Below are 20,655 nucleotides of genomic sequence, written 5' to 3' on the forward strand. Positions count from 1 at the left end.
TTAAACGATGACTATGATAAGTTAGCTTAAAAATGAGTTTCATATACGAAGAATAATAAATAAAACGATACTTGTAGATACTGTAGATAAATATCTTAGAATTTTTTTACATTTCGAAGGTTATGAGTGTCCCTCGTAAAGAATCGATGTGTTCATCGATAACGTTAAACGCGTTAAAGAGTCTACTGCGGAGTGATGCATCTAGAATGTTCCTCTTACATCAAATATTTAAAGAAGCTCTTTTTAGTGTGGCTGCATGCTCATTTTACTTTACGCAAAGGTATTAAAGAGAAATGAAAATTATCTAGGTCTATTTACGCAATGTAGTATATCCTTTTTTACATGGATTAAATGTAATATCGTCCAGTGTACACAAGGAAAATTTCATTCAAGTTGCTCGAATAAGATGATACATTTATGCGAGCGATTCCTCAAAATATTGGAAACACGATGGAAGAAATGTTTCTTCAAATATCGCGAATTAACTTAAATTTACATTTAGGAATTTATCTATCTACGTTGATTTCCTATTTTTTCCATATTTACCACATTTATCAAGACAAATAATAAATAATAAATGTTCGTTTAACGTACTTACGTTATTCATTAAGGTACAGAATCAGATCGCCTTCGCTTTTTTTTTTTCTCGCGGGTTCTAGTCCGCTAGTAGCGGTTTAAATTTGCACCCACGGTTTTGCAACTGCCTGCATAATTGCTGATTAGTCTAGATTGTTGCACGCGAAACAGCATTGAAGACACCACGGCCGATCTTTATCGTTTGTTCTTTCGTTAGCGGATCCCTGAAACGTATCACCCCTTCCGCGTCGCCCGAGACTAACGATCCCGTTTAGCGAAACAGTAAGCGGGGATAATTAAATTTAATTGTGTATACGATCGCTGCAAGATTTAATTGGAGCAGTTGTAACGCAACGATATTTGTTTAACCTCACAGCTGGCTAGTATCAAGTCAGTAATTTTTTCATACAGAACCGAGTTAAATTAGACAAGATGCAATTATCCTTCTTAATACTTTTTCGTTTGTTTCGTCATCGCGTCAATAATCTTCTTGCATAGAAATTGTCTTCTTCAAATTCAAATGTTTCATAGCAACTACGAATTGAACAGTCGACAAGTTTTCACTTACGATTATATGTGAGATTTAATCAATGGTGAAAAAATGAAATAAAATATGGTTATTTGACTCAAGCTAAGTAATTTTCCTGTAATTCGTCAAATTCGGTTACGAGCAATTTTTAAGTCATCTACGCTCGAAAATAAACTACATATTTGACTTACCTAGTGAGATAACTCAAATAACCCTACCTTATTACGCACATCTCTTCCTTTATTCGAGCTGCAGATCTAATCTAACAAATCTCGTATCTTCGGCTTTCGTCGATAACAGTGTTCCAGAGTTGCGTTAATTAAATCCCCGTTAGGGCATAGTTATACGTCGAATCGCTAAGTGAAACATAAGTTAGAAGCGAGATCGATCAGCGGATTAACGTATCCCGCGAGACTGAGATAAATGTCACGGTGTAACACAGACAAGTTGGATCACGAAACGGCTTAATAGTACAAGACAAATTATCGGCTATTGATAGTCGCTTTCCGATCTCGGCAAATTCGTGTCCGCTAATATGTAAATTTAGAACCTCGTCCCTCTTCTACGGTTGATCGATAAATCTCGCGAGTCATACGCGAGCATCGTTAGCTCGTCACGTCGCGTGTACGTTCGAATTTTGTATCGGCGATATTAGCTTGCCAACCACGGTGTCTCAGACAATCAATTTCTCTGCTGGCCTCGATTAGCCGAAAATAATTCCGCCGCTAGATCGTGGCAGCTAAGCCGGTATCTATAACCCGCGTAAAATCGATCCATTCAAACAGGTTCTGACGATGCTTAATAATACGGTACCTAATGCTTCACCTAATGATACGATCAATGATGATTTTATGAACATTCGAAAGTAGAAAAATATTTGCGATTAATTTACTTTCGCATGTATATCGTGCTTTGTATCGCTTATTAACGTTCTTTCTTTTCTGCCATTGATAACAAATATAATTGATCTACTTGACCATTTTCTTATCCACAAAGCCATGAAATTCCATGATAGAAAGTGTTGTGATTAACTTCGTCCGATGACTCTCGGTATAAACTGTATCTTTTGGAAGCACGAAACCGCAGGTGTTAAGAAGAACGAGCGTTGATATCGTGAATTTGAGGTTGATCGGTAGCATAAAATTACAGATCAGCGATATCATTGATCACGCGTCACGAGACTCGTTTATACTAAAGAATAGTAAAGTAGATTGTAACTGTTTGCGAAAGTCTCTAAAATCTCGGCCACAAGAACGTTGGTCAAAAAGCTAGTCCAAAATTCACAGAGAGAAACAAGTTTATATAAAAAACCAATTAACCTGAGCTTCCAAAAAACCTAGTTTACACTCTAGAATCCACAATTCTCTCTTTCTCACCAGCTAGCTACCCGTAAAACCTGAAATAAAATCAAGAAGTCCTCCTACCTTCGACTGATCTTGCTGTTGCAGCAATTGTTCCCTGAGCAGCTGCAGCTGTAGGATCATCTCGGAGAGCCTGCGCTCCTTCTCTGCGAAGCTTTCCGTGAAGAGGAATGCTGACGCGCTATCCTGCTGGACCTGACTTTCCGTGTTCTGCATCCTGCCAGAAGCCGGGGGTGAGGGTGGCACGCTGTTCGCCACGCTGGCGACGCCTCCGCTGTAACGTACACCATCAAACCATGGTCAATTACGCTTTACGTACGTGTACACGCGTAGGGAGGTCGTTTCTCGTCCCTGTAGTTTGCACGGCACGGTGCACAACGGGCGAGAGAAACCGAGAGAGCCAGCACGGAAGAAAAGGACAAAAAGTAAGAGAACGAGAGAGAAGGCGATGCACAGACACAGAAACAGAGGAAGAGGAAAGAGGAAGCAGCACAAGCAGTCCTGGTACGTAGATCAGCCACGTACGAGGCTATTCGCGTGCGAGCAAGAGTTTCCAGTGGCTCTGCCGGTCTCTGGAATGGGATAGTAGTTGGCGTACATAGGGCCGGGAGCCAGGTGAATAATAGATAGGGTCGCGGCCGCGCAATCACGGTAGCCCGAGTGTTTGCCCCCGTGATGGGGTGTTCCTCGCTCTTTCCTTCCATCCCTCTCTGCCAACCCACCCTCCTATTCTCCTTCTCTTTCCTTTCCTCTGCCTTTAGTAGTCGTTTTGCTCGCTCTCGCGCACCTTTCTCCTCGTTCCGCCGCGGTTTCTTCCTTCTAAAGTGCCCTCCTGGTCTACGCCCGGAGCTCTCGTTCCTCTCTCTTTTATACCGAGGAAAATGGACCACGAATAAGTGATACGGACGCATTGTGCCGGAGCAGCGGCAGCGCGATGGGCTATGCAACGAGAGGCGAGCATACGAAATCGTGAAGGACATCGTCGAACCAGAGGATAAGGACGAGGATTGAAAGAACCGCGCCTTCCGGAATCTAGGGCAATATACATATACGTAACTGTTCCGCCCTGAACTGTATGGCGTTTCTTACGGGGTCAACGGTTAAAGGGACGCTGGAATTTTAAAGACCGACCCTCGGTGGATGTGGGTATGCGTTTTTGCCATGTGATGCGCGAATGGTTACGAAATCTACTTTGCAACGAAAGAAAAAGGATATAGTTTCCTATTCTTTGACGGAACGATGTCGCAATGGTAGATCTATGGTGCTTGTTCGAAACTTCGGGATAGTTTTGAACTTTTTTAAGGAATTTGTAGCTTAAAAAGGTATCGATTATTTATGGAAAGCTATAGGTATCAAATGTAATAATCCTTACAAAATATAGCAGGAAGCAAAATACTTAGAAGAAAGGAAAAATCATTCGATGAGTTCTATACGTTATGGAAGCTTAATTAGACTCTAAAGCACACACCGTACACGTTTCTCGCGACTCATCAACGGCTCAAAAATCGCGCATCATGAAACCGTTACCTATTGAGAAAAAAGATACGTGCTTTATCCTTGCGCGACCGATGAAAGACCCTTGCTGTGCGTGGCTTTCTTTCGGAAGATAATAACGCTCGGTGGGCGGCTACAAGATTCTATTCGCGCCTGTTGACCTCGGTATCAGGCAACAAAAGGCTCATTCTGTCGCTATTATCATCCCCGCTGGCGACGCCGTACGTTCGTAGGACTTAGCCTTTCCGGCTGACCAAAAATAGGCCATGTCACGCGTGTTGCTTCTTTTGTCACGCCAATTTTGCGACATACTGTTATTTTCGGCGGTCACGCGGTTAAAAATAAGGTCACCTACGGAGCTGAATGAACGATAAGAAGCGCACGAGTTTAATTTCGTCGATGGGGTACTCCATCGTCGATCGTCGAACATCCAATAAAACGACTCGCGACACAAATGTTTCACCAAATGTTTGTGTATCGATCGTACGATAAGTTTGCAAATAAAACTGGATTACGCGTAAATAACGACTGCTTTCGATTATCTTTTTTCCTTTTCCCCTTGTTTTTACTTTTTGCCTCTGTTGGCTATGTGTTTTATCGCACGACATGCTGTAACGTAATTTTGGTGGAAGCTTACATTCATTATGAAATTGATGATACTTTTATCTGCAGCGTGTACTCGACGGTTTATATCATTAAACGCTTGCACACGCGTGAAACGCATGGTGGAAGTTGGCAAGCAGATATTAGTATCAAAAGTGGAGCGTGTAATAATAATATACGGATTTTTAAATGTGACGCGCCCATTTTAATTCCACGCGCGTCTCCGTTTACAGAAATCACATACGGATTAATATACTTTCGATTAACAAGTTTTATTCAATTTGAGCCTCTGTCGTTCTCCATTGAACGTAGAATCTCTTCTTGATTTATGGTTTTTAAAGACTATGTATCGAAGCTTTGTATATGGTAATACTTTTCCTTTCTGTCTTTCTTCTACCATTTACTTTGATATCAAGCGTAAGAGAAGTTAAATTGTAAAGGAAATAAGGCAAATTTATTGCCTATTGGCGATCCACTTCTTTCCACGGTTTAATGATTCACGGTATAGCAGCTGCAATCTGCCCCGAGCAGCGAATAATGCTGGTGTTGTTTGATTTAGTTTGAAAAGCCATCGCGGAATATCTAAGCAGAGAATGATTACAAAATAGCAACGCTCTTGTTGCCGAACAAACGAACATTGACGATCCACGTTTTTCTTTCAGAATCTTCGATCTAATTGATCGAAAATTTCCCGTTCCATAACTGCTGTTTATCAAGTCAAAATTTTATCCGATACTTCCGCCGGGGTAAAACCACTTTTCGATATAAACTGCTTGACAAATCTTTTTGATTTTATTAACTTTCTGGCTGAACTACGTCATCGAGCTTCAAACAAGAACTTGAAAAGTAAAAATACTTTATCAAGCTTGAAATCTAACCACCCAAACTTTAATAAATATTGCTAGTGATATATTTCTTACAACGAAGTGTACAGTGACTAGCTTGCTAAATTGTAAATTATTATGGCATCTGTGAAAATAAGTGACATACGAGTTCGATCATACGGAATAAAATTTACCAAAATCCCTGTGGAAAATTTTTCGAAATTGAGTCGAACTACGTACAAAATTTGTCAAATCACGACGCTATTTAAAAATTGTAAAATGTCCACGATAACAAATAATAAATCAAAATATCAACAATTTGTCGGCATTAGTAACATACGTGTAAAAAATCTACCTACGTCGATCGATCAGAAGTAAACGCAATTTGCTCGAGTTCGCGGTCGGTCGTTAAAACAAGTATTTCTATCGGAGCGGGGTCGGGTCCAGAATTGAATGTAATCCAAAAAGCGGGTGAACGTCACGTAAGTGCGAGTTGTCGTACAGTTGGCTGAATTTTGGAAGAATTTTGGCCCCGATACCCACGCGGCGTGTGGGCAGCGGGCTGGCACGATTCTGTCTGCTCGTTCGTGCTTGCCAAGTTCACCGGTTTGCTTTCAATGGTTACACGCTGCCTCGGGGATTGCATTCTGCCACGTTCCGTCTGCTTTTCGAACAGGCTCGATGTTACCAGTCAGAGAAGATTCCGCGCGACAGTTTTGTTTCAATCATCGGTAGGAATGTTTAGTAGATTTCTCGTGGCCGATGATTCGAAGAGCAAACCGAGAGAATTATAGAACGAAAGATACGCGTGGACGAATCACTGTGGCATATTTGGCAGATGATTCCGATTCTCGGTTGGAAAGGTCATGCACACTCCGTTGAAATTATTTCATGTTAGTAATTTTTGTGTATTTCGTTTTCTTTCTATTTATTATTTAGAAACGTCGTTGAACTTTAAACTTTAAGTTTATTATAGAACTTGAAATCTCCTTGGTTTAATTTTTTCCCAACAATTTTATGATTACCATACTGACAGTGATAACAAGTTTCTAGTGTTCCTTACGTTAGAATTAGATAACTTGTTTACCAAAATAACGAGACAATTGGATCGCAAAATGCTTGAGATTCACGGCACAGCTAAAATTCTAATTGTAGGCAAAGTATTCTATAACGCGACGATAAAATTACTCAGTGGCAATTTTTACTACCAAAGGTTAATTCCACCTTTGTGTTTCTAATAATATGCACAGTTTTCTAAAGATATATATACATATACATGCTTCTAAATTAAGGCATATTCTAGTTTGTCAACACAGCCAAAATAACATGTTCCAAACCGAGATACTCCAATAAATATAGAAGAAAATTATCTTTCCATGCTCATCCATCGAGAATGTATGTATGGTTCCTAGACGTTAGTCGAGTTCTTTCATCACCCTGTACAAAAGAAGTTCGCAACGAGACGGTGATCCATAATTAGCCACGTGCGGATAATCTTTACTCTGTATCCTCGACGTTGTACATTGTGCGAGAGATGTTCAGAGAGAACGGAAAAACTTCCAGGCGTCCCCATCGCGCCGATACAAAGAATCAATTCATTCACGAGCCTGATTACATGGAGCAATTATTATTACGTGACCGTGCGATATCGACTTTGAATATAGTCTAATCGTACTCTGCGATAACGTACACACGCGCCTCTATCATATCCACGATAAATCCCACTCGTTTTACTTTTTTTTCCGTCTTTCCACACTAGGCTGTTTTAAAATAAGGTAAATTTCTCTTCGCGTGTGTTACTTTTTTAATTCGTCACTAACGGGAATTTGTTGGAATTTATTATGATTTTATCATGATTACGAAAAGAGAAAGCTAATAGATAGACAGAACTCGTTATTGTTCGCGAGATAAGCGCGGTACTTTCTGAAATATAATATTAAAAATGAAAATTCTGATTTTGAAAATAGCTGTGACTGTAATTTATCTTACATCAATCAGGACTCGATGAAATGTTTGCAACATTTGTAAAGTGGCATGTGTCAATGTCGAGTGAAACTTGTTAACACGAGAATAACTACTAGAACCACTTTTTTTTTACAAGCTTATCCTGCAACTCGTTTCCAATCTGAAATTGCAAATTTTAATGTTCGTCGATTGCATACTTTTTATCTTAATAGATCACGATTGGTGTTGCCTTTACTTTTTAATAAAACTTATAAAAGTTATATCTCAACGCACATAAAAAATAAATTACTTTTTATCTAGAATATTGCAATATGCTACTAGTTTCTGTTGTGAAACCGTGTTTACTGTAAGCTAATGTAAATTAACCAGTGTCATAAAATTAGAATTAAGAATGTAAATACATTAACAATCTCGAAACACAATATTGCCTACAAGTATATTCTAATAATTTTCCAAGTAATTAGTATGAATGCCTACATTGATAATAGCATAACCACTTTCCAACTTTCATGCAGTTTCATCAAAATCCGCGACTACCTAACACTTCGTGGATCTTCCTGCACGTTTTTAACAATCGCGCGAAATGGAAACGAAGAAAGGCATAGTCCAGGATAAAATGTCGACTCGTCCGATTTCTTATCGTCCTCTCCTCGGACGCGTTTCTTTGTCCCTGAGCCGAGAAGTCGGATATTTTCAGGCTCTCTCTCTGTGGACCCTTTGTTTTTTTGCCCTCGGCCCTCGCTCCCGTCTTCCGACGACTTCCTTTACGCTCGCTCCTCTTTGTATTTCACGGATGGATCTCCGTTCGGTAACGAAGAGTCAGTTTACGACTGGAATCTGTGGATCTTGTCGTTCCCCGAACAATGGACGCTTTTGTGGGCCACTTGCGGGGCCAAATTTAAGCAGTTCGCGTTGTTATTCTCCGCGGCCGATACAGAGGAGAGGACAGAATAGAAGCTCGATACTGCTACTGTAATTCTTGACGTTGCTATCGAAGATGTTAAGGTTTTTCTCGCGTACGTTGAATCTCGAAAGAGAGTCTCGAGAAGAACGCGAATTACGACTCGAGAAATATTCTAATTCACATGGAACAAACATTCCCAAGGATATTTCTGACGAGAAAGTTATAACTTGAGATTTAGATCGATTTTAAGATTGTGTGGTTAATATAGAACCTAGAAAATTGAAATACACGTTCAGATTTTTTAAAATTACCCTTATTCAACTTCTCGAAACGAAGTTTCAAGCTGTATAGAGACCTAGCGTAGTATACAGGCTTGAAAAGTAAAAATCAGTGATGAACGTTTCCTATGACAGTTTCTATATTTGAACAGCGATAGTTCTACGCTCGTCGTTACAAAACGGAAAGTTTATATATTGGACGATCTATTCGAAGAGTGGTGTTTGAAAAAAACAGCTAAAAAAATACTTGGAATGTTTGTACATTGGACGATCTGTTCGAAAAATGATGCTTAAACGTTTGAAATCCTACCACCACTATGGATGTAAAAAATAATTTGTTTCACGATGATTTTCTTTTAAAAATTCTGCCTTAATTTTGTGCAATTTTAAGGACGAACTTGTCGGGAAAAGAGTAGCTTGTATAATTGGAGTTCGTTTAATCGTTCCTATATAATCTCTTTTAAATTGTATCTACATTAATTTTTTCCATTTAAATAAACGAAGTTGTGCTGTATGTGCAAATATACTTCTTATAACCGCTGTATTTATGGATTATGTAAAGTGTATAAAAGTGGCAGATAGCTGGTCGGAAGACAACGGCAGATTAAAAGCGTGACGATTGCAACATCGTGACGAATCCACCAGCCACGAGTGGCAGTTAGAACAGAAACAATATCTGCTAATTAAAAGGAGATACAGATTGCGTAATATGGACGACAACGTACATGAAACCGTGGCGGATCTCGTCAGAACTCGCGCGGTGAATCTGGGAAACAGGAAGGAACGCTCGCCAATGGAGTCGGCCTCATTTCCCCCGGCTGACTGGCCACTTCCTGGCGCCGTTTAATTAATGTCCTCCACTATCGTGGTAGAAACACAGAAAGGAAAACTGTAAATAGCCGATACGCGACAGCTGGAGCTACTCCATTTCCTAACGATGGACACTCCGATGTTTGTGAAGTTACTCGAGATACCTTGGATTCTATATTACAAAATGATGAACTTTAAATGATGTTTTTTTTTTTTTGGAAGATAATTCACGAGGGGATATCAATGAAAATTCTGTCTTCGGAGATTTGAGAAATATTGTGCGGTTATCGCGAATACTGAAGATAGTCAAAGAAGAGTTATTTCAGGTTTTATATCTGAAATGCCGAATTATTACAAAAAGTAGCTACGCGATAACAGATCCATTTTAACGAAAATTACTCGCTGTCATTTAGTTTTTAGATCGAGAAAAAATATAATTTTTCGCTATAATTTTCGTTGAAATTTGTTTCCTTGACAATTTCGATTATTGTCGCTAACTTCAAATCCTATTTATATAGATTCCTTTAGATCGCGTAAGAAAGTTTACGATATTATATCTGACGGAAAGAAATTTCTTTGATAAGAAAATAGAACTCAATAAGAAAAATTAAATATCCTTTGTATGAGATATTCACAAATTTATAATACGAATGATAATTATTATTTTCGATATTAACTATTATTTATATCGGTAATTATTATTTCCTTTCATATTCACAAGGTTCGTATCATTTCATTTCCAAGTATCTCACACACACCCCGATTGATCTCCCTGAAATCCCCAATAATAGAACATGAACAGAACACTAACCAGTGCGCGTTGTGTCCGGTCGGCGTAGAGGAGGGTGGCGGACTGTTCCGCCTGTTATTACTGGTATCGTCCTGCAACGACAGCGACTCGCTGTTCATTTTACAGGTTAACCTCTTCAGAACGTCGTCCATGGATCTCTTACTCGTAACAGTTGTTGCGTTACCGCCGTTGTTATTGTTATTATTCTGCGTGACGGTATTGTTGTTGTTGTTGTGGTGAGGATGGCTCGGGTAATAGGGGTCGACGGTTAAGGGGGTTGGCGGCGAGCCACACTCCGAGGAGCTGGCCGGTTCCACGACACCACCCGACGACGACGATGTGTTCGTGTGGTGATGGTGATGATGATGATGGTGATGGTGATGGTGGTGAGGATAATGGTAGGAGGCTAGAGTCTCCTGGCTGGACAAAACGATCCTTTGTCGTTTGCTTTGCAGGGAATTCGACGACGGCGAGGGCGAATCTCGGAGATCCGGCTCGCTGGTAGTCGCCGGCGACGAACAGCCGGACGACTCGCAGTCACCTCCCCTCTGATGAGGGTAACACTCCTCGATATCGACGGGGGTGGTAGGACCTTCTTCACCGACGGCTACCTCGCCACCGGGAACACCGGTCACCGACGAGGTCGTATCCTCCTCCTCCTCGTTGGCGCCTGCCACTGTACCCGTACCGCCCCCGCCCTCCGATAGCTTCGTTGGTGGTGACTTCCTCTTTGAGGACATCCTCAGTCTGCAACGAAAAACAAAAGCACAAATGGTTAGCTCTTTGATCCTTCGTATCGATGTAATTTTGTAAAGAAGCTCCCTCGAAGGAGCGATCGAATCTAGTTATCTGAATGTAAACTCCTACTATGTGGAAAATCATAGCGAGAAGAATCAGTGAACTTCTGCTATATATAAACTCCAGTTACGTATAAATCGTTTATCTTCTAATAAATTTATATAAATGGAATTCTATCGCAGTCAGGTGATCAATACGCTTGTACAGCGATGTTCTCCGATGATAGGAATTCTGTGTCGGATTTAACTCTATGACACGATATAATAACAAGTTAATTGCTATATACATATATTATAACACATCGATATTCAATAACTCGAACAATCCAGTATCATAATTAAGAAAGTGATATATTTTTTAACCTAATCCGATGACGAGGAACTGTATATTTCTTGCTCATTATTCGAGATGCTTCTGTGTCGCATAAATTGCCACGTGTTATATATACGGAAAGGTTTGAACGATGTCGATACTTCACTTTTTGTCTCTTTTTCTATCACGTGGCACGATTAGTACTTTGTTTCCTCGTGTCACATATGATGTTGCATAACGTCTACAGAGTTGCAACTGTGTCGCGCAATGATCGGAATTATCTCCGTCGGCGTTAAATGAGTACTCATGAATCTAATTATAATTCATAATGTAACGCGTTGACACGTGTCACGGTTAATGCTACTATGCCGCCGATACACGATCGCGAGGCTATTCTTCATTGGTGATTCAATAGGAGAGGAGAAGAACACTGCCTTTGCGACTAAATTGCAAATCAATTGATCTTTGTCTTCACGCTTATAGTAACAATGTTGAAACTAGTAACAAAAAAATTACTCTGACGTCTTTCACATTACCAGTCACTGTTTCATATTCCTTAAAATAGCTAGTAAGATGTCAACAAGTAATTTTCATAGTCATCAGAATATTACACGGCATAAGAGGTTTTACTCAAAATTCTTCCATTTCTTTCTAAATATTAATAAGAAACTTTAATCGTCGTAAGTTATTTAAGGAATATTAACTTAAATCTCCCTAACATTCTATCTCCAATTATCTATGCATCTTCCTCCGTCATTTCTTAAACCTAATTTAAAGATACGTGGTTACAATATTTATTTTTTACATAAAAAATTAGTCAAAAATTGTACAATTAATTCCACGAACGGAAGACACACAATATCATTTTAAAAATAATTGTACAGAATCTCAAATTCTCATCCATTATTGCAAACTTTTGTTTCTCAGCCTCAACCACAATTTTAGGACCAATAATCCTTTCGTGCATTAATGGATAAATAATAAATAATAATAAAATATTAACCTAGAAATATATACCATCGTTCCAAAAACAATTATACCAACATCTCGCACCCTATTACCAATCCATCCTTCTAACCCATCTCCTGAACTCAATTCAAGGACAGATAGATATACACCAACTCCAGTCCAGCAGTAGAAATCTCGAGATCGCCTCCTTACACCTATTCACCGAATACATCGTCTAAACTCTATCTGTCAGTAATTTAGCAACGGACTCTAGTCCAGACTAGTCCACCAATTTCCGTCTCCAAATTACCAAATCTAAATCTAAATCTCGCGATCGATCGGACCCGGCCGAGAGTTCGTGATGCTCCGTAGAGAATTACATAATCGAACATAAGGCGCAATAATCGAGCGTGATTATTAAGCGTGGATTATTGTTGTGTGCGCGTGTTGTAACACGGTCTATCCATCAATCGGCGGGACTGCCGGGCGGGGGAAATGGTCGGCCGATTATCTTCGACTTCTGGTGAAGATGAGCGAAGGTTGCGAGGTCAACTCAACGATCCAGCACTTCTTTTAGCTCCAAAATCATCCGACGAACCGATATTCCGAAATCGTGTTCTTTTATTCAAATCGACCATTCTTGTCGAGAAATTTAATCGGATCGACTGTTGCTTGATTTTTATTTCTGAACACGATACATATTTTTAATATTTACCGTCGACTATTCTTATTGTCTCCCGTGATGTCTATATTTGACCGAATCACGTTTTCTTCTTGATAAAACTATCTATTTCCTTAGAAAAATGAGTCATTAGTATAAAGTTCAGGTTTTACGCCAATTAATCTTTAGTCTAAGGATAACAACTTTTATTTTTTCCATAATTAGAAAATTGTTCTTTTTTATCTTCAAATCAGGCCTCATTTGACAGTAAAATTAGTTCTCCTCGGTCTTATACATAATTAGAAATAGGAAAATTGTTCTATTAAATTCTATTAGATTTAATTTCTTTCGGAATCTTTCTTTTTTTCCTGTAGTTGAAAAAAACGATATCCAATAAATACCGTGAACAATTAAATTAGAGGAGGAATTAAATCATTCACGGCAATCACCAGAAAGAGATTTTTTCGGTTTCCATTGTTTTCCTGGATATTATTTCTGGTAAACTATGATGTTTGTGTTTCATAATATGAAGGAATAACGTACATTACATACGTTTGTTCCAGAAGGAATATTTCGTAGAACTATTTCTGTAAACGTCAGAATTTTTAGTGCGTATTACTTTAATCTAAAGATGAATCGAATTGAAATCAGATTCCATCGAAATACAATGATCGTGAGGTAATATACGTAACGTATATTTATTCTCTTCTTAGAAGGAAAATATTACACTTTAGTTCTAGGGTAATTAACAAATAGAATAGTTTCTGAGAGCAGAATTAATTTCACTTATGAAATAGACAAACCGATATCTATCGACTTATGAATCACATCGCTGTTTCTATCTTTCGTCCAGGGAAATAATATACAATTATCTGATTCTGAGAAGCAGTCACGGTTTAAATGTTACGAGCTTGTTCAATCCGGAAATGGGATGATACTTCAGATCGGATCAGTTTCTTAAGCTAAAAAAAAAAAAAAACTACAAATTAGATAATTATACAATTAATTGTGTTCCATCATTGTTTTTTACTAGGAAACAAAGTAGTTTTCCTGTTTTACAAACAGAAATATGTACCCATTTTGTGCGGACGAACAAAGCGTAAACGTTTATTAATTGAATGTTGTGGGTATCTCATGTTAGACCGATCTTCTAAGTAAAAATCATCAAGTTGTCAAGCTTTGTCAATTATTGATAAATCCTCAAGTCGATAATTACCTACAAAACGATGTTTACAGAAGAAATCTTATTTTCCCAATTTCGGACAACCCCTGTACGATTCTAATTCTCTAGCGTTCTCCAATTTCTTCAACACGACGATAACGTTCTATCCATCGACATCTGGACGCGTCGATGAATTTCACATAACTTTCTTCCTCGTCATACGTGAGTAGGAGATTACTTTTTTCGTGTGGTCGCGAGAAACGCGTAAGCTACGCGTACACGAATGCACGCGCGCGTCTCTTCGATGATTAGGTGCGGTGAACACGTGCTTCTTCGCGAGAAGCAGCATGTGGTACGCTCGTAGCTCGTCCGAAAAATCTGGATTTCAATAAAGCAGTATAGTTCTTCGCCGATGAATCGACCATGCGTGAAAGAATTGTGGCTGGAGTAGCATATTGTTAAAATAGAGGAATTTTACGAAAAAGTATGTTTCATATAAAACATTAATAAATATTGACAATACACACAGCAGGATAATATAAACGTATAAAATGGAGATAATTATTTATGCTCCGAATTTTCATTTTAGTTGCTGGATCCAAACTTTAATAGTCTTGCGTGATGAATTTAGGATGAGCAGACTATGGTCGAAAGTCCATAGGGTGTCCTCGTTGATCCCGGAGTCGAGATAATCGCGGTACACATGCCGAATTTCTTCTCCGTTTATATTCGTATACTTTGACGGCGTTTGACACAAGAGAGGAGCTATTTTTACGCAGATTATACGTTTTTAGCGTTTAACGTCTAAATATTCTTGCTACAAACCAAACGGCCATTCTTATTCGTCAGCGTGTACTGTCGAGAGTCAGACTTTTTAAAGTGAAGAATCGATTGCGTAAGCCGTAAGCAACCATATTCGTAGCTCGAGTGTCCTTCGTCTTAGCCTTTGCCTCTTCAGATAAGATACGTAGCAAAAGACGTAGTACTACGTCAGAGACATTGGCCGAAATTTAAAGACGCGTTATTACGTCGGAGACTTCCAACTTTTACGAAAGGAAGGGTTGATCGACGTCATCTATTCGTGGGAAAAGCTTCGTCAATTAGCAAAAGTTCATTCATGGGTAAGTGTCAGAGTTCAATTTAATTGGTCGTAACCGCGAAATATAACTGAATAAAAAAAATCTAACAATTTTATTTGATGGCGAACGAAAAGTTATTAATCATCGGGCAAGAAATTACTTATCGTACCCTTAACAGCTTACGTACAAATTTTGTTCTTTTGAAACTAAAATTTCTAGAGAATAGGATCTGTATCTTTGAAGAAGAATAAAATGGAAAAAGGAAAAAGGCACAGAGTTTTGACACAGAAACTTTGCGTCTTTTGGTTAAAAGAGGCAACCAAGTTTTAGTCGGTTAATTAAAAGGAGAAACCGAGTAATTTGAACAGGCTTGTGTAAAGTTAAACTCTTTAACCCGCGGAACAGCTCAAAGACCAGCAACGACGCTTCGAAAAAAGAAAAAATTTTCATTGCACTAAAAAGTGCAAGTAGGCTGTTCAATGTTTTAAATTGGATGCAGCGTAAGATAGAAAGCGTAGCAAAATCAATGCTTCTATTTATATCAAGTCGGTGTTTGCCTGCACCAAAACTCTTTCAGCCGGAAGAGGATCTTATCGTCAATAAATTATCACTTTCATTAACTATCTAAACAATTTTATAAAACAAGATACACAGAAAATGTCTATTACAAATTTATAGAAGTCAAGGCGTATGAACTCGTTAGTAAGAATGCTTCGATTCAACAGCGAATACTTTGATCGCGTAGGTTATCTCATTAAGAACAGGAAATGCTTTTATTTCGGACGTTTTAAAAGAAGGAAAATAGATACTTTACATGTTACAACGCAATTTCATCATCCACATGATAGAATTTCTATTATTCCAACCAACAGATGTGACTGTTTGGATAAGGGGAATATTTCTGACGTTCATTATATTTTTAGAAAAAATAACATAATTACGAATTTGCGGACCTCAAAGCATTTTGAATTCGAAACAATTTTTCCATCCAGATTTTTATCGTATTTTAAATTTCGCTAAAAAGATTCTTTCAGACAAATATTTTTCACCATAAATGTTCAATAGCGGTCCTTACTTCAAACATCCTATCTACAATTTCGAAACGTTGTTTCGTCGTTATTATCTTTTCGTGTCGCCTTTGTTTCCTCACATTCAATTTAAGATATTTAGTCATTATTTCATAACAATTTTTGTAATATTACTCAAACGGCAAAAAACAAAGAAGATTTTAATATCTTAACATGCCTTGGGAAATAAAACGATGCTAAACAGGACATACTAATTAACAACGATAATATTTCAAACCAGAAATTCGTCTAATTCAACGTCGTTCCCTAAAGTCTAATAATTTTATAAAATCAAAACATTTTCAAATTTTTCTATTATAACACTAAAATATGCAATGTACGTAGTTCTTTGTAATAAAAATTTCGTCGTCGCGAGTCGGCGCGGCGGGAAACCGGCTCGGTGGTGCGCGCTCGTGCAGACCGCGTGAAATCGCGAGATAAATTTCACGCGGAGGCCGTGCTTCTATCATTGTCACGTTTCCGCGGCTCGTTTCTGCATTTCCATTGTCTAAACGTGACGGAGGGCGCGTTCTAGATTTCTCGCGGCACGTTTTCGTCGTGTTACGCGCTCTTGCTCGTTCGCTTGTTCGCTCGCACGCCCGCCTAGCGTCCTTATAGAAGAGAAGTGTATTTCTGTCGCGGGGGACGGACAGAGCGAGAGGAGGAAGAGGTCTCGCGCGCCGCGTAATTACTCCGCGAAACGCAGATCTAAGCCTAGGCCGTCTAGGAGGCGGAACGAAAACACGAGGAAAAAATATTTTTAACCGCCAGATGCTGTCAAGGACCAAAATCGTGCGAGAAAATCGCGAAAAAGAGGAGGGCGTCCCGTCGCCAATGTATAATACATACAAATTTCTTCTTCTCGAAGAATCCCATTGTGTACGTTTGTATTTTCGCAAATGATACACGCGAAGAGTTTTTCTAGTAAAATTCGAGGGGCAAGGAAATGGAAAATATTTTATGAGAACGACTAAACAATCGCAATCTGAAAGAATAATAATCGTAATATATTGTCTGATTATCGAATGGACAAAATTGTGCGTGCTCTTTGCGTTACGAAAGCGAATAAATTTCACTGCTTGTTCGTTCGATCGGTACGATTCGAAGAAATTAGTGAAGCACAATTTGAAGATCAGAGTTCGCGCTCTCGAACGTGCATGGCTCTTCCATAGAGCAAAGAGTTTGATAGTGGGCCGACATCGATAAACCGTGGACTCATCTGTTGCGAACGCGAGATAAATCAGCGGATCTCCCCTTTTCTGCTCGACAAGTGCCCTCTCCTCTCTCTCTCTCTATCTCTCTCTCTCTCTCTCTTTCTCTCTCTCTTTTGCTTGCCGCCATGCAATCTTCATTCATTCAGATACCGATTCATTAACTTGCTGAAATGAGCAATTACACAAGTAATTTTTTTCTGCTCCTTCTTCCACGCGTGGAGGTCGCTTCTCCCTTCCAGCGTGTCTCTCTGTAATTTTTCCCTGTCAAACAGCTATCTCTCGATTCGCGATATTCCACCGATGGAAATGTCAGTCGCGTTCTATTTCGATCCGGTCGTTCCAATGAAAAAGAAACTTGCACAAAAGCTGATAATAAACCTTCTTCTTCTTTCCTTTCCCTCTTCTTTTTCGTTTCTTTTTTTTTTTTTTTCTTTCTCGAAATCAGTTTCTTAGAACGATTCTACTCCCTCGAGTTATTTCTTCCTTTTTTGTCGTTCCCTTTTTCGAACACTGCAATATATAAAATTCTTGGAAGCCCAGAAGTTATCTATGTAATCGACGGAACAACGAGCCCAGTTTCTCAATAGACGAGTATAAAAAAAGTAAAAAAAGAAAAAAGATAGCAGAGGGAAGTGAAGTAATTAATAGGAAAGAATCGGTTGCACGAGCGTTGTGCCGGAGAAATAACAGGGAGAAAAAGGAACGAGACGAAGATACAGTTGGAAATGAGACTGATCGCGTTATGGTTTAATCGCGTTATTACGACTATCGTGGCGAGTCATTATGAAATTGCTCTCGGTTCTAGATCGTATAGTAAATCGAGAATCGAGACGCAATTATCTTACGTTCTCGGCGTACGAGCGAATACAATGCTCTTCGACTTATCGGGAAAGGTCGAACATCCCAGTTACATTTATTACATAGATAAATTATCATCGGAACCAATGTTATGGCTGCATTTAAAATTGTGCTTGCATATCATCGGCAGATGCGACCGTAATGCCTCATTATCGTTCGCTCTGGATCGAACGTTGCTTCCTGTATTGGTCGAAATGGAACGAGGAAATGGTACGATTCGATCAGAGTGTTACTCTGATATTGTGCTAACGTTTTTCGAGATGAAAAACATCAGTGAGAGAGAGAGAGAGAAAGAGAGAGGAAAAGGGAGAGAGAGAAAAAAGGAAGGAGAGAGAGGAAGAGAGGGAGAGATTGGTTTCTGTCTTTAACTATTTCCACTCCGAGTGCGACGACACGTGATTGTTATCGCCTCCCTCGTGATCCCTGCATTGTAGTTTCTATGTATTCAAAGATCGATGATGAAACGAGACGAAGAGTGGGAAAATATGTTTTTTTCCAGAGATGGAAGTTGCAAAGTTACTCGCGAATCGCGGATACTTGAAATATTATATTCGAAGACGATGTTGTTTAATCGCAATTTAACGGTCGACGTAGTTGGATCGAAACAGGGATGGAAATAAAAAATAAAAAATTCACGATTTCATGAATTATTTTAGTTGTTTCCATAATGGAAGCACAGTTGAGATTAGCTTCTAATTTTGAATTTTGTGGTTTAATATTGTACGAAAAAAAAAAAAAAAAAAAAAAACAGAATTAGTCTGCTTTGTCTAGTATTTGGAGCGTAGTGGAAAACAATTGAGTCGCCATAGTGAAGAAATTAATTACAAACGAATCGTTAAAATAAAAATTGAAACAGAATTTTAAGAAGTGCAATTAAGAGTTCGATTTTATGTAAACGGAGAATAAAGTCATCGATTCGTTAATGTATCGACCATCTCAGTTTCCGCCGTTTCAACGGTTTTCCGAAAGACTACTTTCTACGATCAAAAGCTTTCCAAGTCGCTAGACATCTGTACAAGCGAAGCTCAAAGCCTCGTAAACTCTGCTGAAGTGTCTTACTCCGAACAGCGAAGACTGTAATTAATAAAGTTGTTTCATCGATAAGTCAAACTCATTTCAGCCAAAGAAAACCACTTCGTACGCACGTATTTACGATTCAATCAAACATTTACAAACTAACTAATACCTCGATTACTACTCGACAGCCTCGATCCCAATGACATTTGTCACAAACTTGTGACTTCCGCGAATGAAATGCCCATTCAGAAATTTAAAATTCACCTCTGAATTTACTAAATTACTTTGCGTCCACACCTATCAGAAGTCGTGTGTTCTCATCGTCATAAGCTCTAAAAACGCGTTTCTGTTCTGCGAAGATTAATATTCACATACAACTTGAAATATTTTGTTCATTCGACGATCTCAACGTCGATGACACTTCACAAACTTCAAACACCATCGAATACCAATCGAAGTTCACCACGTAAAAGCTTCTTCGAAGAACCGATTATTTTAAAACAAAACGATTCACTAAATTTTCCACGAGGACGCGCCATTCTTTCGATGACAAAAACGAATCGGAAACAATCGACGCGCTTCGACACAGAGGATCGACGCGAAAATCGCGTTACACTATCGGTGATTCTCGATCCCCTCGGTCGTGTCGAGACCAATTAAAGGGCCTGCATAACCGGCAGTGAAATTTTTCGAACGCGCGTACCGCCAGCCAGAACCGTAAGCCGACGCTTGACTTTCTATTAGTGGCACAATGGGAGTGTGGTTTTTTGGGGATGCAGCATCTGTTCGGGCTCAAGTAGCAGCGCAGGGGTGGCGATGGTGTATTCCAGTTGGTGCAGAGGGGGCAGCGAGAAGAAAGGTTCGAGCGTGGCTGCGTGACTCGAGTCGACTTCCGTCACTGTTCTTGCGATGCACACGAGACGTCCTCGGGGACATGGACGTCTAATAAGGGGCGCGGTCACTGACGTTTTCTTGAAAAGTGGACCTTCGGGGAACGGAAGTTCCCAAGCTGTTTCAGAGAAAATTGAGCGACACGGGAAAAAATTAAGGGATCGTGCGAAATGAAATCGATACTTTACGTGTGATTTATGATGTGCATGGATATACACATGATCAACAGATTATACGAAATCACTTGCTGTCTTTATATTTCAGAAAACAACGTGTAATGTGATAACGTTAGACAAAGCACCAATTGCCATCGTCTATAGGTAATTTAAATGTTAATTAAAAAGTCAAATCTTGCGCAACGAAGCGTTTAACGAACATTGTTAATTACCGTGAAATCATTAATAGCTCCGAAGAAAGCAGAACAAAAGTGTGACGGTTTGATGATTCATTCATTACACTAAATCGTATTGCGAATTTTGCTATAGAAAATTGACGATCATGAAATGATGTTGCT

The 20,655-nt window shown here is 39.2% G+C and overlaps 1 protein-coding gene across 8 annotated transcripts in view; it reads right to left on the bottom strand.

Annotated features, from left to right (window-relative positions):
- Sox102f (transcription factor Sox102F) overlaps nt 1-20,655 on the bottom strand; it is a 206,341-nt gene that overhangs the window by 39,403 nt on the left and 146,283 nt on the right. For all 8 annotated transcript variants that reach the window (XM_072006608.1, XM_072006646.1, XM_072006641.1 and 5 more), the window contains 2 exons: nt 10,156-10,881; nt 2,530-2,740 (listed from right to left, as the gene is read on the bottom strand). In XM_072006608.1, coding sequence (XP_071862709.1) covers nt 2,530-2,740; nt 10,156-10,881 — 937 coding nt within the window. The remainder of the gene's footprint in view (nt 1-2,529; nt 2,741-10,155; nt 10,882-20,655) is intronic.

Source organism: Bombus fervidus, chromosome 1 (assembly GCF_041682495.2).
Source record: "Bombus fervidus isolate BK054 chromosome 1, iyBomFerv1, whole genome shotgun sequence".
NCBI classification, from domain to species: domain Eukaryota; kingdom Metazoa; phylum Arthropoda; class Insecta; order Hymenoptera; family Apidae; genus Bombus; species Bombus fervidus.